Genomic DNA, 24239 nt, shown 5'->3' with positions numbered 1-24239 from the left:
GTTCCCTTCAGGCAACCCCATCAAAGAACTAGAGCACAATTAAATGCTTTTTCTCACAGGTTAACAAAACTTCCAGTAGGGTTTTCTACATAAGTTTGCTCTAGACAGCCCCTGGGGATTTAAAAACCTGGTTCCTTGAGTAGAATTTCTCCGAAATGGACAAGCTGGGAAGAGAAACGATTCTCAGAGTGCTGGTTTAGAAGCCAAGCAAGGTGCATTTCGAGAGTCAAGAACTTACCCTACAGAGGGAGCTGTAGGATAAACCACTTTCTCTGGTCATTTGGTGAGATAACTGTCCCTGCAGGCCAGGCTGCTCTGAGCGGTGGGAGAAATCCGAAGAAATCAGCAAGATAAAAGAAATCCAAAGCAAAAGGCGGAGCTGATATTCTGAAAAGCTGCCTTGGAAATACAACGAGGGAGAGCAGGCCTAAAAATGGTCAACTTAGATAGACCTCAGGAAGGAGAAGCTACTGACTGGCAACAGCGCAAGCCTGAGAGTCAGAGAACCTGATTACTAATCCCAGCTCCGCCACTTGTCTGGTGTGTGACCTTGGGCCAGTCGCTTCACTTCTCTGGGCCTCGGTTACCCCATCTGGAAAATGGGGATTAAGACTGTGAGCCCCATGTGGGGCAAGGACTACGTCCAACCTGATTATCATCTATCTACCCCAGTGCTCAATACGGTGCCCGGTACATAGTAAGTGCTTAACAAATACCACAATTATTACTGTTATAAAAGATAATCAGGGTCGAACAGTGTCCCTCACCGTCTTCGTCCTCATTTTACAGATGACGGAACAGGCACAGAGACGTGAAGTGACTTGCTCAAGGTTTCACAGCAGACAAATGGTGGAACCGGGATTAGAACCCAGATCCTCCAACTCCCAGGCCATTAGGCCAAACTGCTCCCGCCTTCCCTCCCACTGTTTTAGAACGTGACCCTTTCGTGTGCCAGGAAAACGGGTCTGAATCAATGCCCATAAATCCTCCTCAGGGTTTACCTGGTTGCCATCAGGGGACAACCACGGTTTTACATCTGGTAGATGCTAAAAATACCGGGCTCAGTTGTCATGGACTCTCAGAACGTCAATGCTCTCCCTCCCAGATCCAAATTCATTTCTTTCTCACTCACCGAATAAAGGCAACTGAACATCCTTACCTGAACGGTTCGGCCTGCGTTGATGTGTTCTTCGTGAAGCTGGTCCCAAAGTCGGCAACGCTGATACTGTCCAGAGAACAAGGGTACGGTCAGACAGTCTTGAGTACTTCCTCTCTGCAGACTCAATTTGCTCACTGAAAGGAGCAATCACAGGAGGTGGAAAAAGTTGAGAAGGAGCGTGGCTTAGAGGGAAAAGCGTGGGCGTCAGGGGACCTGGGTCCTAAATCCTGCCCCACCACTTGTCTGCTGGGTGGCCTTGGGCAAGTCACTTCACTTCTCTGGGCCTCAGTTACCTCATCTGTAAAATGGGGATTAAGACTGTGAGCCCCACGTGGGACAGGGAATGTGTCCAACCTGATTAGCTTGTACCTACCCTAGGGCTTAGTGAGGTGCCTGGAACATTCATTCATTCAATCGGATTTATTAAGCGCTTACTTTGTGCAGAGCAGTGTGCTAAGCATATAGTTAAAGCTTAACAAATACCATTAAAAAACACACACAAAAAAAACAACACAGTTCTTTGGGAGACTGGTTTGGTGACTCTCAAAAATACGTGATTTTCCCCGCACAAATAAACAGTAATTGATCCACTGCCCAGGAATCTAATAGCCCTCATTTTTCCCTCTTACATCCTACAGGTTCCACCCAGTGACCCACTATGCATCTCTCATCCTTGAATTAATCCAAAACTCTCTCAAACTGACTCACATTTTTGGCCTATGTTGCTTCCCAGGGTGACAAATTCTACACACTTACTGCCTATTGGGTGTAAGGTTTCCTGCGGTTGGTCTTAACCCGACCACTTTTAAGTTTCAATAGGCAGTCCCTTACTCTGTGCTTGAGGATTTTACTGAAGACCGAGTATGTGCCCTGCTTGGGCTGACACAATCTGCTCCCCTCCAGCCACACAGGAAAGGAAGGGAGGCAACGTCTTTCGGGCTACAATCCTCTCCCACTGTTCGATGGCACAAGTTAACTGCCACACTGCTTAATGAGAATAATAATAATGGTATTTGTTAAGCACTTACTATGTACAGTGCCCGTACTAAGCACTGGAGTAAACATAGGATAATCGGGTCGAACATAGTCCCTGTCCCACGTGGGGCTCAGAGTCTTAATCCCCACTTTACGAATGAGGTAACTGAGGACCACAGAAGTGAAATGACTTCCCCAAGGTCACACAGCAGACAAGTGGCGGAGCCAAGATGAGAACCTGCATGTATCTATATATATCTGTAATTTATTTATCAATTTACAGATAGACTCCCCCTCTAGACCGTGAGCTCGTTGTGGGCAGGAATGTGTCTACTGTGGTACTGAGCTCTCCCAAGTGCTTAGTACAGTGCTTTGCACAGGGTAAGCGCTCAATAAATACGACTGAATGAAGAACCCAGGTCCTCTGACTCCCGAGCCCGTGCTCTTTCCACTAGGTCACGCTGCTTCTCTAACACACGTGCTGAAAACCATGGCAGGAGGGAGAGGGAGGGTGAGAGAGGCCAGGGATCCAGGATGTGAGGGAACGGGCTCGGCGGCAATCAGTCCTCCTGCTGCCTGCCTCCCTCCCGATCCTGCATTCTTGGCGTCGGCCCCACCGGCTGTTTGGGGATCACGGGGCAGCGGATCCTCGGTGACGTCCGTTCTGTTCCTTCGGGCCAAGAGCCTGCAACAGCAGACCGACCAGCAGCCCCGGCTGGGAACGGCATTCAGCCCCTGAGGAGATCCCAGGGTGGGAGGGGCCGGGATGCAGCAGGACATCTCTGGAAGGGCAGAAATCCCCGGGGCCTCCACTGTCTGGGATAAGGGAGAAAGCTGGCAGCTACCTCCCAACTGCGTTCCCAACCTCAAACGCAGTGCTCGTCCCAGCAGGGCTTGCATGCTGAGGAAAGGGGATGGGAGGGACGTCAGTCCCTCTCTCAGACCAAGTCCCGGGGGGGCAGAAGTGACAGTGGTGTGGATGGAGGTTACTTCGAGCTGCCCCCCCAAAACCCGCCCCCGTCCCCTCTCCCATCCCAATGGTCCCTTGCACTACACTTTGAGAAAGACCGGAATACAGACACTGCATTCCTCTACCCCACTGGGAACTCAGTAGAGATGAGAGAAAAGAAAAGGAGGAGGGGGGCCAGAGGCAGGGGAAGCAGAAAGAAGGCAGAAGAGAAAGGCTGAGAAGAATAAGGAGGAAAAGACGGAGCGGGTAAGAAGGCAGAGAAAGATGAGAGGAAGAAAAGGGGAAAGGCAAGAGAAAGGATATGTAGAGTATTTGATAGATGAAAAAGTCATTTATAGCTAAAGATCTCAAATATAATATATATATATAATACATACATATGTATATTTGATCTTCAGCTACATAATGTATAGATCTTAATTCTATAGTGTGTGTGTGTGTGCATACATATATATATATATATATATATATATATATAAGATCTTCAGCTATAAGCGGTCTTTTCATATTTATTCTATTTATTTTGTTAATATGTTTCGTTTTGTTGTCTGTCTCCCCCTTCTAGACTGTGAGCCCGCTCCTGGGTAGGGACCGTCTCTATATGTTGCCAACTTGTACTTCCCAAGCGCTTAGTACAGGGTTCTAATCCCAACTCCGCCACTTGTCAGATGTGTGACTTTGGCCAAGTCACTTCACTTCTCGGGGCCTCAGTTACCTCATCTGCAAAATGGAGATTAAGGCTGTGAGCCCCATGTTGGATAACCTGATTACCTTGTATCTACCCCAGCACTTGGAACAGTGCTTGGCACACAGTAGGTGCTTAACAAATACAGTCATTATTATTATTATTAGAGAGAGAAAGAAAGAGAATTTTCAAAGGCAAGACTCCTAGGTGGTGAAATCCTCTCCACATGTATAAATGTGCCTGAAAATTCTAATTTATATACATATATATATAAATATATATACATATATACATATATATAAATATATACATATATACATACACACACACACATAAGATCTTCAGCTATAAGTGGTCTTTTCATATATCAATCTTAAATCTACAGTATATATATAGCTCTCTCTCCCCCCATATTTAGAGAGAGAGAGAGAGGGAGTGAGAATTTTCAAAGAGAAGACTCCTAGTTGGTGAAATACTCTCTACATGCATAAACGTGCCTGAAAAGACCAGTGCCCACCTGCCTTTGACTGACAGGAGGTTAGGGTAGGATAGGGCATAGCCCCCCTTCAGTAGGGCGTGTACATGAGTTGACGTTTCAGGAGCAGGAATGATTTGCGTTGAGCCATCCATAAACTCTCACTTGGTGCCCCTGTGACCGGCAGCACAGATGCAAGACAGCAAATCATGGTCCGAAAGGGCAGTATCTGGGCACTGATGGGCCTTCGTCCGCTTGCGACACCACTACTGAACGTGCCGCTCGCTTCCGCTGTGAAAATGTTGAGGGTCTTTTTCTCTAGAAGGCTTTCATCAGGATGCTGAAGGAGAAATAACCCCCTGCCGCCCCCCACCCAACCCCCATCCTACTTCTGACAAGTTTGACGCAAGGAAACCGTGAAGAGGATGGAGGCTTCGTTTCCGTTGGGCTGAACTCTGTATCACTCTTTGGCATTTTTATCTCTTTCCTGTTCGTTCCGTAGGGACGAGGCAACTAGCAAGCTTTTTGCAGTGCCTGGTACATAGTAAGCTCTTAAGTACCACAGTTATTAGTATTGTTGTTAAGCGGAGAATTTAGTTAGTTCAGTTATAGGATTTCTCAGTCTGAACCAAAGGCCTGGGGCTTAAATTGATTTTAAATACTGCTACGACAAAATTCCTACACGTTTGAGAGATTACGGAAGCCCTGTTAACTGTAAACTATATTCAAAACACATGAAGATGAACTGATTTCTTGTTTGACAAGGGGTAGGCAGTACCACATTTCCAAATGCATTAGCTTTTGAAATTCAGAATTGAATTGAAGCTGCTTGGATACTTCCATGTGAGCACAGAAGCTTATTACAGAAACAGTATGAGATTGTGTTTTCTGTAATTAAGCGGTTGCTAGGCACAAGTTCCTCTGACCAAGATTCTACACATGTTTCCTGTTATAGCTTCCTCCTTGGCAAACAACTACAGTTGATCCAGACTTGACATTCAGACCATTTTGGCTCAGAGAACTTGAAATTCTACTAAACCGAGTACATTTATCCCTTCTACATTGCCTAACTTTCCCAATGCGACTGCTTAGAACAGTGTTTGAAACACAGTAAGTGCTTAAAAAATACCACAACTATTATTATAATTATACCGTGGTCCACTTCACAAAGAACTTACCCAAACGCCTCTTGAGCCTCCTCATTTTTTTGGCGGCACAACTTTTTGTGGGAACAAATTCTGTTTATTTGCACTTCTTTGTTTGTTTCAAACCCACTGCCACCTTCTAGTTTCAACGGGCGCCCCCTCCTTGATTGTGAAGTTGTGAGATCAGGCCAATAATAATATTAATAATAATAATAATTATTATTATGGTACTTGTTAAGCACTTCCTATGTGCCAAGCACCGTTCTAAGCACTGGATTAGATACAAGTTAATCAGGTTGGACACAGTCCCTGTCCCACATGGGGCTCACCCTCTTAATCCCCATTTTACCGAAGACGTGAGGCCCAGAGAAGCGGAGTGACTTGCCCGTGGTCACACAGCAGACATGTGGCAGAGCTGGGATAAGGACCCAGGACCTTTGACTCCTAAGCCTGTGTTCCATTCTCTAATCAATCGTATTTATTGAGCGCTTACTGTGTGCAGAGCACTGTACTAAGCGCTTGGGAAGTACAAGTTGGCAACATATAGAGACAGTCCCTACCCAACAGTGGGCTCACAGTCTAAATTCTAAATTCTCTAAGCCACACTGCTTCACAGTAACTCCCAAGTACACCCTGTCCACACCCTTTATGACCTTGTCAATTTTAATTCTGTCTCCTCTCAGCTTTGGTTTTTCCAGAATGAAAAATACCTACTCTTTCAGTCGATTCTAATAACGGAGACCTCAGAGGCAACTGCACCATGACCACTGATGGAAATCAATTCACTGGACTGAGCACGAGACAGACAGTAGCCAAATCTGGAAGCCCCTCTCACTAACCAGCAGACTTCTCTGAAAGCCCAGAATTTTGAAAGCTGTCAGCGGTTTCACGGCCCAGGATGGATGGGCTACCAGGAGCTCCGTCTCACTGTAGGAATCCCGATCATTCCTGTCTACCCTGGGAACCACTTGGGGACACGTGACAAAGCCGGTCACAGTCCAAGAATAGAAGGACTGGGCCCGAGGCCACCTTCTGATCACCCCTACCCTCCAGGTCACCTAAATTCCCAGGGGGCTTAGAGCTGACAAAGCAAGGATGGGAACAGAGGCTGACAGAGACCAGCCTGAATCCTACAGCTTTTCATATCAAATCCACAGTCTTGGTTTTTTATTTCTTTCTCAAAATGTATCCCACACACGCACATACACAAAAATCCTTCTTCAAAAAGAAAATTAGGAAATATGCCCACATTTTCATCATCATCATCATCAATCGTATTTATTGAGCGCTTACTATGTGCAGAGCACTGTACTAAGCGCTTGGGAAGTACAAATTGGCAACATATAGAGACAGTCCCTACCCAACAGTGGGCTCACAGTCTAAAAGGGGAAGACAGAGAACAAAACCAAACATACTAACAAAATAAAATAAATAGAATAGATATGTACAAGTAAAATAAATAGAGTAATAAATATGTACAAACATATATACATATATACAGGTGCTGTGGGGAAGGGAAGGAGGTAAGAAGGGGGGGATGGAGAGGGGGACGAGGGGGAGAGGAAGGAAGGGGCTCAGTCTGGGAAGGCCTCCTGGAGGAGGTGAGCTCTAAATAGGGCCTTGAAGGGAGGAAGAGAGCTAGAGAGAACTGTTTTCCAAACAGTGTATCAAAGACGCAAAGAAGCCTAGTGAATACAGCATGGGCCTAGAAGTCAGAAGGCCCTGGGTTCTAATTCCACCACCACCACTTATCTGCTGTATGACCTTAAGGACTATGAGACCCATGTGGGACATGGATTGTGTCCAACCTGATTAGCTTGTGTACATACAAGCTAAGTGTCTACTTAGTACAGTGCCTGGCACATAGTAAGCACTTAACAAATAACATTTTAAAAAGGGGGGAATGGGGCGGGGGCGGTGGGGGGGAAGAGACCTTGGACATCTGCCCAAAATGCTCGTTTTAGTATGTGAGAGATAGTAAACCTGGTTATCAACTACATTTTAATTACTATTCAGTGAACATAGTCTCCACCAGATTAAGCACACATTGCACTTTTCCTCTTTACATCCCTTTTCCTTTGCTTTTTGACATTCTCATCCCCTTCCTTTCTCCATGGCCTTCAACTCTTCAGTTGACTCGGTGTGTCTGTCTCTTCTCTCCATTTCCCCATTTCTTCTAACCCTCTCTTCTGCGTCTCTCTCGTTCCTCACCGGTCCCTCCACCAGATTAAGCACACATTGCACTTTTCCTCTTTACATCCCTTTTCCTTTGCTTTTTGACATTCTCATCCCCTTCCTTTCTCCATGGCCTTCAACTCTTCAGCTGACTCGGTGTGTCTGTCTCTTCTCTCCATTTCACCATTTCTTCTAACCCTCTCTTCTGCATCTCTCTCGTTCCTCACCGGTCCCTCTCCTCCTTACCTCGTGTCTTTCTCTTTGCCCCTCAATGTTCTCCTCTGTCTTTCCCCGTTCCATTATCCTGCGTCCCCTCCACGCTCTGCTCCTCTTTGGTCCTTTTCACTGCACTGAAGCCGCTGGTCACATTCTGCTCCTTTCCGCCTCTCTGGTCCCCTTCCTCTGTTTTCTCATTCACGGTCTCTCTCCTTCTCTCTCGCCACTCTGCTCGTTCCCTGCCCCATTCTGCTCGTTCTCATTCATTCATTCAATCGTATTTACTGAGGGCTTACTGTGTGCAGAGCACTGTACTAAGCGCTTGGGAAGTGCAAGTTGATCTCAGTCAGTCAGTCAATCGAGCACTTACTGTGTGCAGAGCACTGTATTAAGAGTTTGGGAGAGTATGTACAGTGCTCTGCACATAGTAAGCGCTCAATAAATACAATTGATGATGATGATGAGTATGATATAACAATATAACAAACATACTGCCTGCCTACAACAAGCTTACAATCAATCAATCAATCGTATTTATTGAGCGCTTACTGTGTGCAGAGCACTGTACTAAGCGCTTGGGAAGTACAAGTTGGCAACATATGGAGACAGTCCCTACCCAACAGTGGGCTCACAGTCTAAAAGGTTTAGAAGGGGACACAGACATTAATATAAATAAATGACAGATGTGTACAGAAGTGCTGTGATGATGACGATGATGGTATTTGTTAAGCACTTACTAAGTGCCAGGCACTGTACTAAGCGCCGGGGTGGATACAAGCAAATCGGGTTGGACGCAGTCCCTGTCCCTCACGGGGCTCACAATCTCCATCCTCATTTTCCAGATGAGAGAACTGAGGGCCAGAGAAGTAAAGTGACTTGCCCAAGGTCACAGAGCAGACAAGTGGTGGAGCCGGGATTAGAACCCACGACCTTCTGTCTCTCAGGCCCACGCTCTATTCACTAGGCCAGAGGGGATGAAATCAATCAATCCATCAATCGTATTTATTGAGCGCTTACTGTGTGCAGAGCACTGTACTAAGCGCTGGAAGACAGGACCGAGTCGGGGGGCAGAGAAGGAAGAGGGAGAAGAAGAAAGGAGGGCTTAGTTGGGGAAGGCCTCTTACCCACCTGTCCACTTCTCACCCTCTCCCCTCCACATTTCAGGAAGAAGTGGGGTTTTTTATCAGGATGGTAGCCGGGGGCGGCTAGGACGATGACAGACTAAATGCCACATCCTCCCTCGTAGGAAGCAGAATCTTTGGTGTGGGAGTAGTGGTAGCCGGAAGACAGAAAGGCTGGGGCCTAAAGGACAGGACTGCTGTCCGGGACCTGTTCCCTTCCCAAACCAGCTTCCGAGGCATGCCTGGGAAAGCCACAGGGAGAGGGCCTCCTGGGAAAACCTGACGGATTCGGCCAGCTGTGAGATCAAGATGCACTACCAGAACCAAAACCCTTTCCGATTATGTCGATCTAGTCCGTCCAAGGCAAACACTTTGAGAGTGATGTGTGTGCAGAGTGGTTAAGCCCCCGCTAAAATGGATCGCAATGTTAAATCAACGGTAGCCGGGTGTTTTATCGGGAGTATCTCGTCCGACGCGCCACGTTTAGTTGAAAACCAGGGCGAACGGAAGCAGCACAGCCACGCAACCGTTCCTTGTGCTCGGGCAGTGGAAAGGCTCACCTTCTCAATGTTCATCTGATGCTTTCGCAGCCTCTCCAGGTCGGTGGGGACTGCCACCTTGATGAATTTCTGGATGGCTGGCTCGAGGCGACGCAGGGTCACTTTCTCCTCATCTTCAGACATCCTGAAAGGAGGATTAGGTCACCAGTTGCCCATTAGATCTTCTCTGCTCGCGCTGGGGAACCTGAAAAGAATCATTGACTCTTAAGAACCTTGCTGCTCCCTTTCCAGTGCGACTATCGGAAGACAATTTTGAAATCCCTCACTTTACAAATTAAATAAATAAATGAAAGCACAAATCACAGAGAACATGGATCGCACCCTCAAACCGCTTTCAGAAAAGTTTTCTTGTTCACCTCGGCCCCGCCACAGAAGGGAGAAGCAGCAGTGGCAACAGTAAGAACCTCTACCAGCCCCTTCTCCCCCAGACTCGGATGCTGCTTTCTGGAACAAAATAACAATAATGTTGGTATTTGTTAAGCGCTTACTATGTACCAAGCACTGCTCTAAGCACTGGGGTACATACAAGGTGATCAGGTTGTCCCATGAGGGGCTCACAGTCTTAACCCCCATTTTACAGATGAGGGAACTGAGGCCCAGAGAAGTTAAGTGACTTGCCCAAAGTCACACAGCTGACAAGTGGCGGAGCAGCCGTGCCCTCACCCACGGCCCTGAAACGTCCCGTCGGCCCCTGCTGTGCTCTGCTCCACCAAGGCGGGGAGAAGGAGCAACTGTCTGAGGCCTTCCCTATATACAGGGAAGTCCTGTATATACAGGACTGTATATACAGGAAGAAGTCCTCCTCCTTCTTCGAAGGAGACAGTGCTGACGGTGAAGCTCTTGTGACTGAGCAGAAAGACCGGTGTGTGAGGCCCGGGGCCTGATGCTGCGAACGTAAGCGTGGGAATGTGTGGATGAGCCAGAGGAGTTAGCTTCTGGGTGCCCAATGGTGCGGTGGACAGAGTGGCAGGGCTCATCAGTGCCAGGGCTACCACCCGCTGGGGTTGGGGGTGGGAGGCGAGGAACGGGAGGGGTTAATGGCTTTGGAACCAGAAGGGATGGGACACCCCGACTCTCCAAACAGAGAACAGGCCACCTAAACCCACGCTAAGGGTGCCAAGCTTGCGACCTGGTCCCCGAGGCAGAGCCTAGCATGGCTTTGAGTCAGGCTTCGGGCACGGTGAGTTCACGAGGCCTCCCATCTAATCTGGGAGAGTTAAGTAGTCAACAAAGGCAAGAGAAAGAAAGCCTACGTGGCACTAAAGCAGAAGGTACTCTTCTGCGCATGCCAGCCATCCTACCCTGAGCGTGGATCTCGGCAGCGGTCCTCGGAGCTAAGTCCTAGCCGCACGCCTTACGGGGAGTTATTTCACGGAATCCACCACCAAGTCGGAATGGAAACTCCTCACCACCAGGCCCCACTGCAGATATTCTGGCTCTGGCCACAGACGCTTCCGGACGCGTCAACTCGTAAACGGCCGCTGTTCAGAAACATCAAAGATCCCACCTGACAACGTGACTGTCAGAATGCAGACGGGTGGGAATGGGTAACAAGCAAAGCTTCTCCAAGCTAAATCAAAGTCTCGCTCAGCAACACCTGAGGCCCTACCGCTGCGAGAAAATGACCTGCTCTCCTCTGGATAGAACTCTTTTCGGGAAGACACGGCCATCAACAGGTTTCTGGATAGACCGGGAAGAGATGGGGGAAGGAAAAGATTGGGGCACACGCATGCGATGTCAGTCAAAGCAGGATTATCATGATACAAATGTTCCTTAACACAAGAGTTCTTGAAGAACAGAGCCTCCATGTTATAGAACGGCGATCTATTTGAACTTTTCCACTCGCATAGGTGGGCATCAAACACTGGTAGTGAGCTGAGGCACAGAGCCTCAAACACCAAAACTTGGCTCCTTCATTCTGGGACAAGATTCAAAATCTGGACTTGGTACACTGGGCAACTAAAAATGTAAATCCAGCCTCCAGGCTCAACTCAATCCTCTCCCCAAATCAATTTTCTCCTGCTAAGCACAAGAGTTCCAACTCAAAACCCTTGGTCTGTGTACAACTTAATCACAAAAATAAAATGCGTGATAAAGCGGCGGTCGCTGTAAATGAAATGGAAAGCTTGAAAAGCCAAAGTCTGGTAACAAAATCAGGACGATCCGCGTGGTTGATGTTATTTTGGCCCCGAGGTGAGAATTAGCGATGGCCTCCTCTGGTGAGTTCGAAATTCCCCCTTCCAGGGTTTGTTAGGGGTCTCCTAGCAGGTTGCCTAAATGGCCCGGGTGACTATTTCTGGAGCTGGGAGAAACTGCAGCAGCCAGGCAGTTGGGCTCAAGTTTAGCTTACCTGGTCGAAGGATTCAGTTTTAAACTCACTGGGGGGCCACCACAAGTCCTCTGGACTGTAAGCTCATTGTGGGCAGGGAATGTGCCTGTTTATTGTTGTACTGTCCTCCCCCAAGCGCTTAGTACAGTGCTCTACGCACAGTAAGCACTCAATAAATATGACAATGAATGAATGATTTCACATGCCTTCTTGAAATGAGCCCATTGGCACAAATATGCCCTGCCACACCTTCCTTGGGAACAAAAGGCTTAAGTTCGTTGTGAGCAGGGAATGCGTCTACCAATTCTGTTATATCGCCCACTTCTAAGCGGTTAGTACAGTACTCTGCTCACTAAACACGACTGATCGACTGATAAATAAGGGACAGTGAAGCATTTCCATAAAGCCCTGTAGGTCCTTGCCTAAAGCGGCAATTTTTCAGGGAAAAAAACTGAAAAATTAATCTTTATATTAGCGATATAAAGTACTGGTAAATATTGAGCACGCTGAAACGCAGAGAACCTAGGGGGCATCTAGAAGGGAGCTCAGCCCAGGAGTGATGCCACGCTGCTTCAGCTTCTCAGGTCTGTGAGTCAGGGAGGATGGTAGTGCTGTCTACAGTGATGGGAAAGTCAGTGGGGGACAGAATTTGGGTGGGAAGATGAAGAGTTCTGCTTTGGACACGTTATGCTTGAAGTGCTGGCAGGTCAATCCAAATAGAAATGTCCCGAAGGCAGGAGGAAATGTGAAACTGCAGAGGATAGAGGTCAGGGCTGGAGATGGAGATTGGGGGATCATCTGCATAATAATGGCATTTATTAAGCACTTACTGCGTGCAAAGCACTGTTCTAAGCACTGGGGAAGTTACAAGGTGATCAGGTTGTCCCACGGAGGGCTCATAGTCTTAATCCCCATTTGGTAGATGAGGTCACTGAGGCCCAGAGAAGTGAAGTGACTTGCCCAAAGTCACACAGCTGACAATTGGCGGAGCTGGAATTTGAAACCATGACCTCTGACTCCAAAGCCCGGGCTCTTTCCACTGAGCCACGCTGCTTCTGCATAGAAATGGCAGTTGAAGCCCTGAGAGCAAAAGAATTTTCCAAGGGAGTGGGCACAGATGGAGAATAGAAGGGTACCCAGGACTGAGCCTTGAGGGACTCATCATCATCATCATCAATCGTATTTACTGAGCGCTTACTGTGTGCAGAGCACTGTACTAAGCGCTTGGGAAGTACAAGTTGGCAACATAACTCCCACAGTTAAGGGTGGGAAGCAGAGGAGGAGCCCGTGAAAGAGACTGAGAACGAGTCGCCAAAGAGATAAGAGGAGTGTGTCAGTGAAGCCCAGGTTAGAGCATGCTTTCAGGAGACAGGGGTGGTCCACAGTGTCAGAGGCAGCTGATGAGCAGCGTGGCCTATAGTCAGAAGGACACTCGTCTACTGTGTGACCTCGAGGAACTCCTTTAACTTCTCTGGGCCTCAGCGACCTCATCTGTAAAATGGGGATTAAGACTGTGAGCCTCATGTGGGGCAGGGACTGTGTCCAATCTGATTACCTGGATCTACCCCAGCGCTCAGAACGGTGCCTAGCACGTGGTTAAGTACGTAATAAATACCATAAAAAAGAAAGGTCAAGGAGGATTAGGGAGGAGGTCACCGGTGACTTTTGCGAGGGTGGTTCCCACGGAGTGCAGGGGGTGGAAGCCAGAGGACTCTAATGTGTGCAGAGAAAGTCACTCTGGAACCTGAGTTGGCAGGAGAAAGCAAGAGGCCGGCCTATCTGCCAGCCTGGAGTCTAAAAGTAAGAGTAGGTACTTTCTGACAGTAAGATCAGTCAGTAAATCGTATTTATTGAGCATTTATTCTGTGCAGAGCACTGTACTAAGCGCTTGGGAGAGTACAATATAACAATATAACAGACACATTCCCTGCCCACAGTGAACTTACAGTCCAGAGGGGGGGGACACATTAATATAAATAAATCAATTTGAGGAGGGGAGGCAGCTACAGGAACCTCTCATTAGTCTTGTCCATTAGAACAGCAAGAGTGACAGACATTTCTCCCCCCTCCCAGCCATCTGCAGTGCTTGACACTGCTGCCCACTGCAGAAAGACAGAGGGTGGCTGGGGCTCACACCCCTGACTTCAGAGCCAGAGTTTATTAATAATTTACGCAGCCTGCTCTGAAGTGGTTCGATCCTACCTATGAGCAAAGATCAAAGGAACTGCGATTATTCCCCCGTAAGAGAGAAGGCTGAGTTCATTACAATCTACAATTATACGACTCCCTTATTCTCCATCTTCTTTGGGGTTAAGTTACAACACGAGAGACTTGAGTTAGACACTGAGAAATAAATTCCACATGTGTGGATGGTTAAACATTAGATGGATTACTAAAGAAGGTTTTTTAAGGCAGGCTAGATGTCCACCTGTCCAAATGGTTTAGGGGTAGTGATATAGTGAAATACAGCATGGGATGCTCAATAACAATCAGGATCTAAAGGACTAATAATTAAACTAATAATTAAAGATTCCTGGGAGATCACTCAGTCAATTCCTCTCTCTCTCTCTCCAGGCAGGTGAACAGATGGAGACTGTGAGCCCGCTGTTGGGTAGGGACCGTCTCTATATGTTGCCAACTTGTAATAATAATGGCATTTTTTAATAATGGCATTTTATTAAGCGCTTACTATGTGCCAAGCACTGTTCTAAGTGCTTAACTTGTACTTGTTACTTGTACTTCCCAAGCGCTTAGTACAGTGCTCTGCACACAGAAAGCACTCAATAAATACGACTGAATGAATGAATGAATAAATGAATGGAGGCCGGTTCTTTTCTTCAGAAGACATCACAACCTCACTCGGTAGCCATCCCTCTGTTTGATCCCCTTGATAGCTACAAAGTTCTTCCATGGGTCCAAGTGAATTCCCTCCTGCTTTAATAATTATAATTACGGCATTTGCTAAGCACTATCCAAGAGCCAAGCACTGTACTAAGCACTAGGGTAGATACGAGGTGATCGGGTCTGACACAATTCCTCTCCCACCTGGGGCTATCTATGAAGGATGGAGTAGGATTTAATCCCCGTTTTACAGATGAGGAAACTGAGGCACCCAAGTTAAGTGACTTGTGCAAAGTCACCCAGCAGACCAGTGGGAGAGCTGCGATTGGAAGCCAGATCTTCCGCTTCCCAGGCCCGTGCTCCTTCCTCTAGGCCGCACTGCTTCTCTACTGAAAGCCCATTTCCTTTCACGCTGAGTCCTCTGTGGACGTGGAAAACATCTTCTAAATGAAAACTCTTCAGAGATTTAGCCAACTCCCCTCGAGGCTAAACAACAGCAACTCTTTTAACCGTTTCTCCTAGGGCTCGTTTCCCATCCCTTTATAGTGTGGTTATTCTTTGGACCTGTTCCAAGTTCCTCTACATTCTTTATAATACAGTGCGGTGCCCAAACCGGATGCGATATTCTAAAAAGGGTCTGACTGGTTTCTCAACTCGCTCATATTCTATTGCATAAACAACCAACATGATGCAATGAGGCTTAATAGCACCACACTGCTGACTCACTTTTTGGTCTTTTCCTCGCTCGTGTCTTTCCCCGACCCAAATTAGTGGGTTTTGAATTTCGTTCACTAGGTACATTACGTACGCCCGTCCCTACGGAATTCCAGCCTGATTCTAATTTTTTCCAGCTTTTGAAGTGCTGGCAGCCCCATCCAACTTGGTTTCATCTGCAACTTTAATGAGCAAGCCCTCGATTCCTTTGTCCGGATCGTCAATTGTGATGCTGAATCTAATTGGCTGCTGGGCCAAACCCAGAGCCCAAGTTGACACCGAGACCTTAATGATGTGGCTCCTTTTAAGTAAGACGCAGAATTGAGAACAAGGAAAAATGCTGCAAACACCAAGGACCACAGTACAGCAAAAGACAATCTTTACACGCTCAGACTGCGAGCCTGCAGGTCACACATCAATGATTTCAGCAAAACCACACTCGGAGAAACTTCATCATCAGTTATAGCATCTTTGAACCTGAACGACTTTATACTCTTTATGGTCCTGCCTGAAGGAAGACGATCACTTGAGGGACATTCCAGCCTAAAGATCCTATGCGAACTGATTTACTCAGAAAATTCTGTGAGCCTTTTGGAAAATAGATTCCTTGGGGGTAAACATTTCATTCATTCGATCATATTTATTGAGCACTTGATGTGTGCAGAGCACTGCACTAAGCGCTTGATGTACTAAACATTTCTCCAATGGGGCACTCATGGGTGTTCACGCCGATTATCTGGAGGTTGGGGACTCATCATTTTAGTATTATTCTTAATAATAATAGTAGTATTTAATAACGATACTAATAATAGTGGTATTTAAGTGCTTAATATGTGCCAAGCACTTTACTAAGGGCTGCGGTAGATAACAATAATAATAATAATAATGGCATTTATTAAGCGCTTACTATGTGCAAAGCACTGTTCTAAGCAGGGAGGTTACAAGGGAGATACAAAATAATAGGGTTGGATACAGTCCCTGCCCCATACAGGGCTCAGTCTTAATTCCCACTTTACAGATGAGGCACAGAGAACAATAATAATAATAATGGTAATAATTCTGTCTCCCCCTTTTAGACTGTGAGCCCACTGTTGGGTAGGGACTGTCTCTATATGTTGCCAACTTGTACTTTCCAAGCGCTTAGTACAGTGCTCTGCACACAGTAAGTGCTCAATAAACATGATTGATTAATAATGATGGTATTTGTTCATTCATTCATTCATTCAATCGTATTTACTGAGCGCTTACTGTGAGCAGAGCACTGCACTAAGCGCTTGGGAAGTACAAGTTGGTATTTGTTAAGCGCTCACTATGTGCCAAGCACTGGGGTAGATACAAGGTAATCAGGTTGTCCCACGTGGGGCTAACAGTCTTAATCCCCATTTTACAGATGAGGTAACTGAGGCCCAGAGAAGTGAAGCGACTTGCCCGAGGTCACACGGCAGACAAGTGGAGGAGCCGGGATTAGAACCGACATCCCGACTCCCGGCCCATTCCTTATTTTCAGATGGGATGAAAACACAGACCTGTGACACGTCATCCCTCCTCAACTATTTTGAAGCAATGAACGATTGCTCATTTTTGGCCCCAAACCGCATGAATCCCCACCCGGTTCCGGGTCAGAAACTTTCTTTGTGTGACATACACCTCCTCTGTCACTGATTCCCCTCAGGCGTCACACAAAGCATCGACCTCCAATTCCTTCTGGAGGTGACAACGCCACAAACCCAGCCACCCTAGGTTGGAACCCAAGGTCCATCCCTCCACGTATGACACCGGGAAGCGCCGGGCCGCTTGGAGGGATAGGGTAACAGCTGTCTTTCTGGATGTTCACCCTCACATTAAATAAAAATAATACTAATGATGGCATTTGTTAAGCGCTTACTAAGTGCGAAGCACTGTTCTAAGCACTGGGGAGGATACCAGGTGATCAGGTTGTCCCACGTGGAGCTCAGTCTTCAGCCCCATTTTCCAGATGAGGTAACTGAGGCCCAGAGAAGTGAAGGGACTTGCCCAAAGTCACACATAGAGAAGCAGCGTGGCTCAGTGGAAAGAGCCCGGGCTTGGGAGTCAGAGGTCATGGGTTCGAATCCCGGCTCTGCCACATGTCTGCTGTGTGACCTTGGGCAAGTCACTTCACTTCTCTGAGCCTCAGTTCCCTCATCTGTAAAATGGGGATTAAGACTGTGAGCCTCACGTGGGACAACCTGATCCCCTTGTATCCCCCCCAGCGCTTAGAACAGTGCTTTGCACATAGTAAGCGCTTAACAAATGCCATTATTACATATTACACAGCTGACAATTGGCGGAGCGGCATTTGAACCCATGGCCTCTGACTCCCAAGCCCGGGCTCTTTCCACTGAGCCACACTGTTTCTCTATTACCCGACCTTGATTTCTGCATCTGTCTCCTCTGCCTCTTGTCTGCTGTGTGACCTTGGGCAAGCCACTTCACCTCTCTGGGCCTCAGTTCCCTCACCTGTCAAATGGGGATAAAGACTGGGAGCCCCACATGGGACAACCTGATTCCCTTGTATCTACTCCAGTGCTTGGCGCATGGGAAGAGAAGCGGCGTGGCTCAGTGGAAAGAGCCCGGGCTTGGGAGTCAGAGGTCGTGGGTTCTAATCCTGCCTCAGCCACTTGTCAGCTGTGTGACTTTGGGCAAGCCACTTCACCTCTCAGTGCCTCAGTTCCCTCACCTGTCAAATGGGGATAAAGACAGTGAGCCCCACATGGGACAACCTGATTCCCTTGTTTCTACTCCAGTGCTTGGCGTGTAGGAAGAGAAGCGGCGTGGCTCAGTGGAAAGAGCCCGGGCTTGGGAGTCAGAGGTCGTGGGTTCTAATCCTGCCTCAGCCACTTGTCAGCTGTGTGACTTTGGGCAAGTCACTTCACTTCTCTGGGCCTCAGTTCCCTCATCTGTCAAATGGGGATAAAGACTGGGAGCCCCACATGGGACAACCTGATTCCCTTATATCTACTCCAGTGCTTGGCGCATAGGAAGAGAAGCGGCGTGGCTCCGTGGAAAGAGCCCGGGCTTGGGAGTCAGAGGTCGTGGGTTTGAATCCTGGCTCAGCCACTTGTCAGCTGTGTGACTTTGGGCAAGTCACTTCACTTCTCTGGGCCTCATCTGTAAAATTTAGACTGCGAGCCCCACGTGGGACAACCTGATCACCCTGAATCCCCCCAGCGCTTAGAACAGTGCTTTGCACATAGTAAGCGCTCAACTACCACCATCATTTTTAAGCGACGGGGCCCAGGCCTTCTGACAACCAGGTTTTCCACCAGGCCAGGCTGCTTCCCCCGTACCGCTGAAGGGTGAAGAGGCATTTCCTGTGGCCCCAGATGAACCTCCAGGCGTCATCCACATCCTGGGGCGTCCATCCGCCCCCACGTCACAACCGGCCCGTCAGGTTTTCCATCTGGGCCGGTTCCTGGCTGACAGGCAGACAGACCCGGCAGCGTGGCCCAGTGGAAAGAGCCCGGGCTAGGGAGCCGGAGGTCATGGGTTCTAATCCCGGCTCCGCCACTTCATTCATTCCTTCAATCGTATTTATTGAGCGCTTACTGTGTGCAGAGCACCGTACTAAGCGCTTGGGAAGTACAAGTTGGCAGGGGCAGAGACGGGTAGGGACGGAGATGGGGCAGAGACAGGGGTAGAGAAAAGGACAGAGATGGGCAGAGACAGACATAGGGTTGTCAGCTGGGTGACTTTGGGCAAGTCACTTCACTTCTCTGGGCCTCGGCGACCTCATCTGGAAAATGGGGATTAAGACTGTGAGCCTCCTGTGGGACAACCTGATCCGTCCCTAGCGCTTAGAACAGTGCTTCGAACATAGTAAGCACTCAACAAAATGCCATCATCATCACCCAGGCACAAATCTTCGCCCCCGAGGCCCTCACAAGGCCTCCCCTCACGGGCTCAGGGCTGCCCACTCAGACTGTGAGCCCACTGTTGGGTAGGGACTGTCTCTATATGTTGCCAATTTGTACTTCCCAAGCGCTTAGTACAGTGCTCTGCACATAGTAGGCGCTCAATAAATACGATTGATGATGATGATGATGATCAGCACATCCTGCCCCGGAAGCCATAGCCCATCATTCATTCATTCGTATTTACTGAGCGCTTCCTGCGTGCAGAGCACTGTACTAAGCGCTTGGGAAGTCCAAGTCGGCAACAAATGGAGACGGTCCCTACCCAACAACGGGCTCACAGTCTAGAAGGGGGAGACAGACAACAAAACATGGCAACAGGTCACGTGAATCCCCACTCCCCCCCACCCCGCCAGCCCTTGTCAAGTGAGCCTTGACCAACAAGAAGCAGTGTGGCTCAGTGGCAAGGGCCTGGGTTTAGGAGTCTGCGGTCATGGGTTCAAATCCCGGCTCTGCACCTTGTCGCCTGTGTGACTTTGGGCAAGTCACTTTACTTCTCTGTGCTTCAGTCAGCCCATCGAGAAACAGCGTGACTCAGTGGAAAGAGCACGGGCTTTCGAGTCAGAGGTCACATTCGTTCATTCATTCATTCAATCGTATTTATTGAGCGCTTCCTGCGTGCAGAGCACTGTACTAAGCGCTCGGGAAGTCCAAGTCGGCAACAAATAGAGACGGTCCCTACCCAACAACGGGCTCACAGTCTAGAAGGGGGAGACAGACAACAAAACAACACATGTGGACAGGTGTCGAGTCATCAGAATAAACAGAAATAAAGCTAGATGCACATCATGAAGATCATAGAATAGTAAATATGTACAAGTAAAATAGAGTAATAAATATGTACAAACATATATACGGGTGTTGTGGGGAGGGGAAGGAAGTAGGGCGGGGGGATGGGGAGGAGGAGAGGAATAAGGGGGCTCAGGTCATGGGTTCAAATCCCGACTGCCTCTTGTCAGCTGTGTGACTTTGGGCAACTCACTTAACTTCTCTGTGCCTGTTACCTCATCTGTAAAATGGGGATTAAAACTGTGAGCCCCCCATGGGACAACCTCATCACCTTGTAACCTCCCCAGAGTTGAGAACAGTGCTTGGCACATAGTAAGCACTTACCAAACGCCATCATTATAATTCTCTGGGCCTCAGTTCCCTCATCTGTCAAATGGGGATGAAGCCTGTGGGCCCCACGAGGGACAACCTGATGATCTTGGAGTTACCCCAGCGCTTAGAACAGTGCTGGGCATATGGTAAGCACTTAACAAACACCATCATTATAATTTTTTGGGCCTCAGTTGCCTCAGCTGTCAAATGGGGATGAAGCCTGTGAGCCCCACGAGGGACAACCTGATGACCCTGGGGCTACCCTGGCGCTTAGAACAGTGCTAGGCATATGATAAGCACTTAACAAACGCCATCATTATAATTCTCTGGGCCTCAGTTGCCTCATCTGTCAAATGGGGACGAAGCCTGTGAACCCCATGACAACCTGATGACCTCGGGGCTACCCCGGCTCTTAGAACAGTGCTGGGCACATGGTAAGCGCTAAACAAACGCCATCATTATAATTCTCTGGGCCTCAGTTGCCCCAGCTGTCAAATGGGGACAAACGCCATCATTATAATTCTCTGGGCCTCAGTTGCCTCAGCTGTCAAATGGGGATGAAGCCTGTGAACCCCACGAGGGACAACCTTGGAGCTACCCCAGCGCTTAGAACAGTGCTGGGCATATGGTAAGCACTTAAACGCCATCATTATAATTGTCTGGGCCTCAGTTGCCTCAGCTGTCAAATGGGGACGAAGCCTGTGAATCCCACGACAACCTGATGACCTCGGGGCTACCCCGGTGCTTAGAACAGTGCTGGGCACATGGTAAGCGCTTAACGAACGCCATTATTATAATTTTCTGGGCCTCAGTCGCCTCAGCTGTCAAATGGGGACAAAGCCTGTGAACCCCATGACAACCTGATGACCTCGGGGCTACCCCGGCTCTTAGAACAGTGCTGGGCACATGGTAAGCGCTAAACAAACGCCATCATTATAATTCTCTGGGCCTCAGTTGCCCCAGCTGTCAAATGGGGACAAACGCCATCATTATAATTCTCTGGGCCTCAGTTGCCTCAGCTGTCAAATGGGGATGAAGCCTGTGAACCCCACGAGGGACAACCTTGGAGCTACCCCAGCGCTTAGAACAGTGCTGGGCATATGGTAAGCACTTAAACGCCATCATTATAATTGTCTGGGCCTCAGTTGCCTCAGCTGTCAAATGGGGACAAAGCCTGTGAACCCCATGACAACCTGATGACCTCGGGGCTACCCCAGCGCTTAGAACAGTGCTGGGCACATGGTAAGCGCTTAACAAACGCCATTATTATAATTTTCTGGGCCTCAGTCGCCTCAGCTGTCAAATGGGGACGAAGCCTGTGAATCCCACGACAACCTGATGACCTCGGGGCTACCCCAGCGCTTAGAACAGTGCTGGGCACATGGTAAGCGCTTAACAAACGCCATTATTATAATTTTCTGGGCCTCAGTCGCCTCATCTGTCAAATGGGGATGAAGCCTGTGGGCCCCACGAGGGACAACCTGATGACCTCGGGGCTACCCCGGCGCTTAGAACAGTGCTGGGCACATAGTAAGCGCTTACCAGACGCCATCGTCGCCATTATGATTATTTTTGCCTCCACAGGCCGGTTCCGAATCGGGGCGGGCCAACGAACCCGCCAGTCATGGTGTCCGGCTGTGGCAGGGCCTGAGGCGACGGAGGCGTTAATGGCGTCGTGGAGCAGCCACGCGCTCCCCCTTTTCCCGCCAACAACGACCTCCCCTCACGCGCCCCCCGCGAGACACAGGCGCGCGCGCGCGCGTGCGTTTCCACGAGGCCTCACCTGGCGATCGGGCGGCGGCGGGGTCGCTGACGTCATCACGCCCCCTCTGACGCACGGGAGCGCGAGCGTCGGGGGCGTGGCTCCTCGTGGCGCGCGGGGGGGCTCGCGCGACTTCCGCTTCCCCCTCTGCGCGTGCGCCCGGGGCCTTCTCCTCAGGCCTGTATTCATTCATTCATTCATTCATTCAGTTCTTTCATTCAATCGTATTTATTGAGCTCTTACTGGGTGCAATCAATCAATCAATCGTATTTATTGAGCGCTTACTGTGTGCAGAGCACTGGACTAAGCGCTTGGGAAGTACAAGCTGGCAACATCTAGAGACAGTCCCAACCCAACAGTGGGCTCACAGTCTAGAAGGGGGAGACAGAGAACCAAACCAAACATATTAACAAAATACAATAAATAGATATGTACAAGTAAAATAAATTAATAAATAGAGTAATAAATATGTACAAACATATATACATATATACAGGTGAATATATACATATATACAGGTGATGGGTTCTAATCCCAGCTCCGCCATATGTCAGCTGTGTGACCTTGGGCAAGTCACTGAACTTCTCTGAGCCTCAGTTCCCTCATCTGTAAAATGGGGATTAAGACTCTGAACCCCACGTGGGACAACCTGATCGCCTTGTATCCCACCAGTGCTTAGAAGAGTGCTTCGTACATAGTAAGTGCTTAACAAATGCCATTGTTATTTATTATTTACAAAATGGGGAATAAGACTCTGAGCCCCATTTGGAACACGGACTGTGTTCAAACTTATTATCTTGTATCTACCCCAGTGCTTAATAGACTGCCTGGCACATAAAATGCTTAATACCATAAAAACGGTATTTTTTTAACCTTTTTTACCAATATCAGGATATTGATAATCAGAATCAGTAGTAGCAGCAGCAGAATTAAGCCCTCACAGGCACTGTACTAAGAACTTGGGAAACACAGAAATAAGTGCTTAACTATTGCCATTTTTTTTTAAAGTGATATGTCCCCTGCCCTCAAGAACCTCACACTGTAACGGGGAAGACGGACAAAAGATATCCACAGAAAGGTCAAAAGAAATAATTGTATGTTCAATCCCTTTAGACTGTAAGCTTCTTGTTACCAAATCTGTTGTATTGTGCTCTCCCAAGTACTTAGTTCAGTGCTCTTCACCCAGTAAGTGTTCAGTCAAAAATTGGACGACGACGTTAAAGCCATGGGGAAAATGAAAGGTTTGTATCATCGGTGGTTTTCAAATCACTGTATTCTGGCTTTTCCCATTCATTCATTCATTCAGTCGTATTTATTGAGCGCTCACTGTGTTCAGAGCCCTGTACTAAGCGCTTGGGAAGTACAAGTTGGCAACATATAGAGACGGTCCCTACCCGACAGTGGGCTCACAGTCTAGAAGGGGGAGACAGAGAACCAAACCAAACATCTTCACAAAATAAAATAATTAGAATGAATATGTACAAATAAAATAAATGAATAGAGTAATAGATACGTACAAACATATATACATATATATTCATTCATTCAATCGTATTTATTGAGCGCTTACTGTGTGCAGAGCACTGTACTAAGCGCTTGGGAAGTACAAGTGGCAACATATAGAGACGGTCCCTGCCCGACAGTGGGCTCACAGTCTAGAAGGGGGAGACAGAGAACCAAACCAAACATCTTCACAAAATAAAATAATTAGAATGAATATGTACAAATAAAATAAATGAATAAATAGAGTAATAGATACGTACAAACATATATACATATATAGAGAGACATATATACATATATCCCATTAAATGGATAACCGAAAGTTGGCTACGTGACCTTAAAGTTGGCTAAGTCGGGGAGGGAGAGTCTTACCTTTCAGTGCCTTTGATCTTCTGTTTCCTTAACATCCAGGGGAAAGGCTCCTACATGCAAAGCTCAGAGCTGACAGTAAAAGTGAAGGGACCCGGTTGTCTACAATCAATCAATCCATCAATCGTATTTATTGAGCGCTTATTGTGTGCAGAGCACTGTACTAAGCGCTTGGGAAGTACAAGTTGGTAACATATAGAGACAGTC

At 48.0% G+C, this 24239-nt stretch overlaps 1 protein-coding gene across 2 annotated transcripts in view; it reads right to left on the bottom strand.

The window, feature by feature from the left end:
• Positions 1-22045, bottom strand: part of STX17 (syntaxin 17) — a 38142-nt gene extending 16097 nt beyond the window's left edge. The window contains exons 1-3 of one of the 2 annotated variants that reach the window (XM_038770380.1): positions 21941-22045; positions 9482-9665; positions 1160-1225 (exon numbers count right to left, since the gene is read on the bottom strand). In XM_038770380.1, coding sequence (XP_038626308.1) covers positions 1160-1225; positions 9482-9604 — 189 coding nt within the window. In that variant the 5' untranslated portion in view covers positions 9605-9665; positions 21941-22045. The remainder of the gene's footprint in view (positions 1-1159; positions 1226-9481; positions 9666-21940) is intronic. The other variant, XM_038770382.1, reaches the window with a different exon arrangement.
• Positions 22046-24239: the final 2194 nt, after the last annotated feature.

The sequence above is a fragment of the Tachyglossus aculeatus genome, chromosome X3, assembly GCF_015852505.1.
Source record: "Tachyglossus aculeatus isolate mTacAcu1 chromosome X3, mTacAcu1.pri, whole genome shotgun sequence".
Taxonomy (NCBI): Eukaryota; Metazoa; Chordata; class Mammalia; order Monotremata; family Tachyglossidae; genus Tachyglossus; species Tachyglossus aculeatus.
This window is presented reverse-complemented; position numbering and strand designations above follow the sequence as displayed.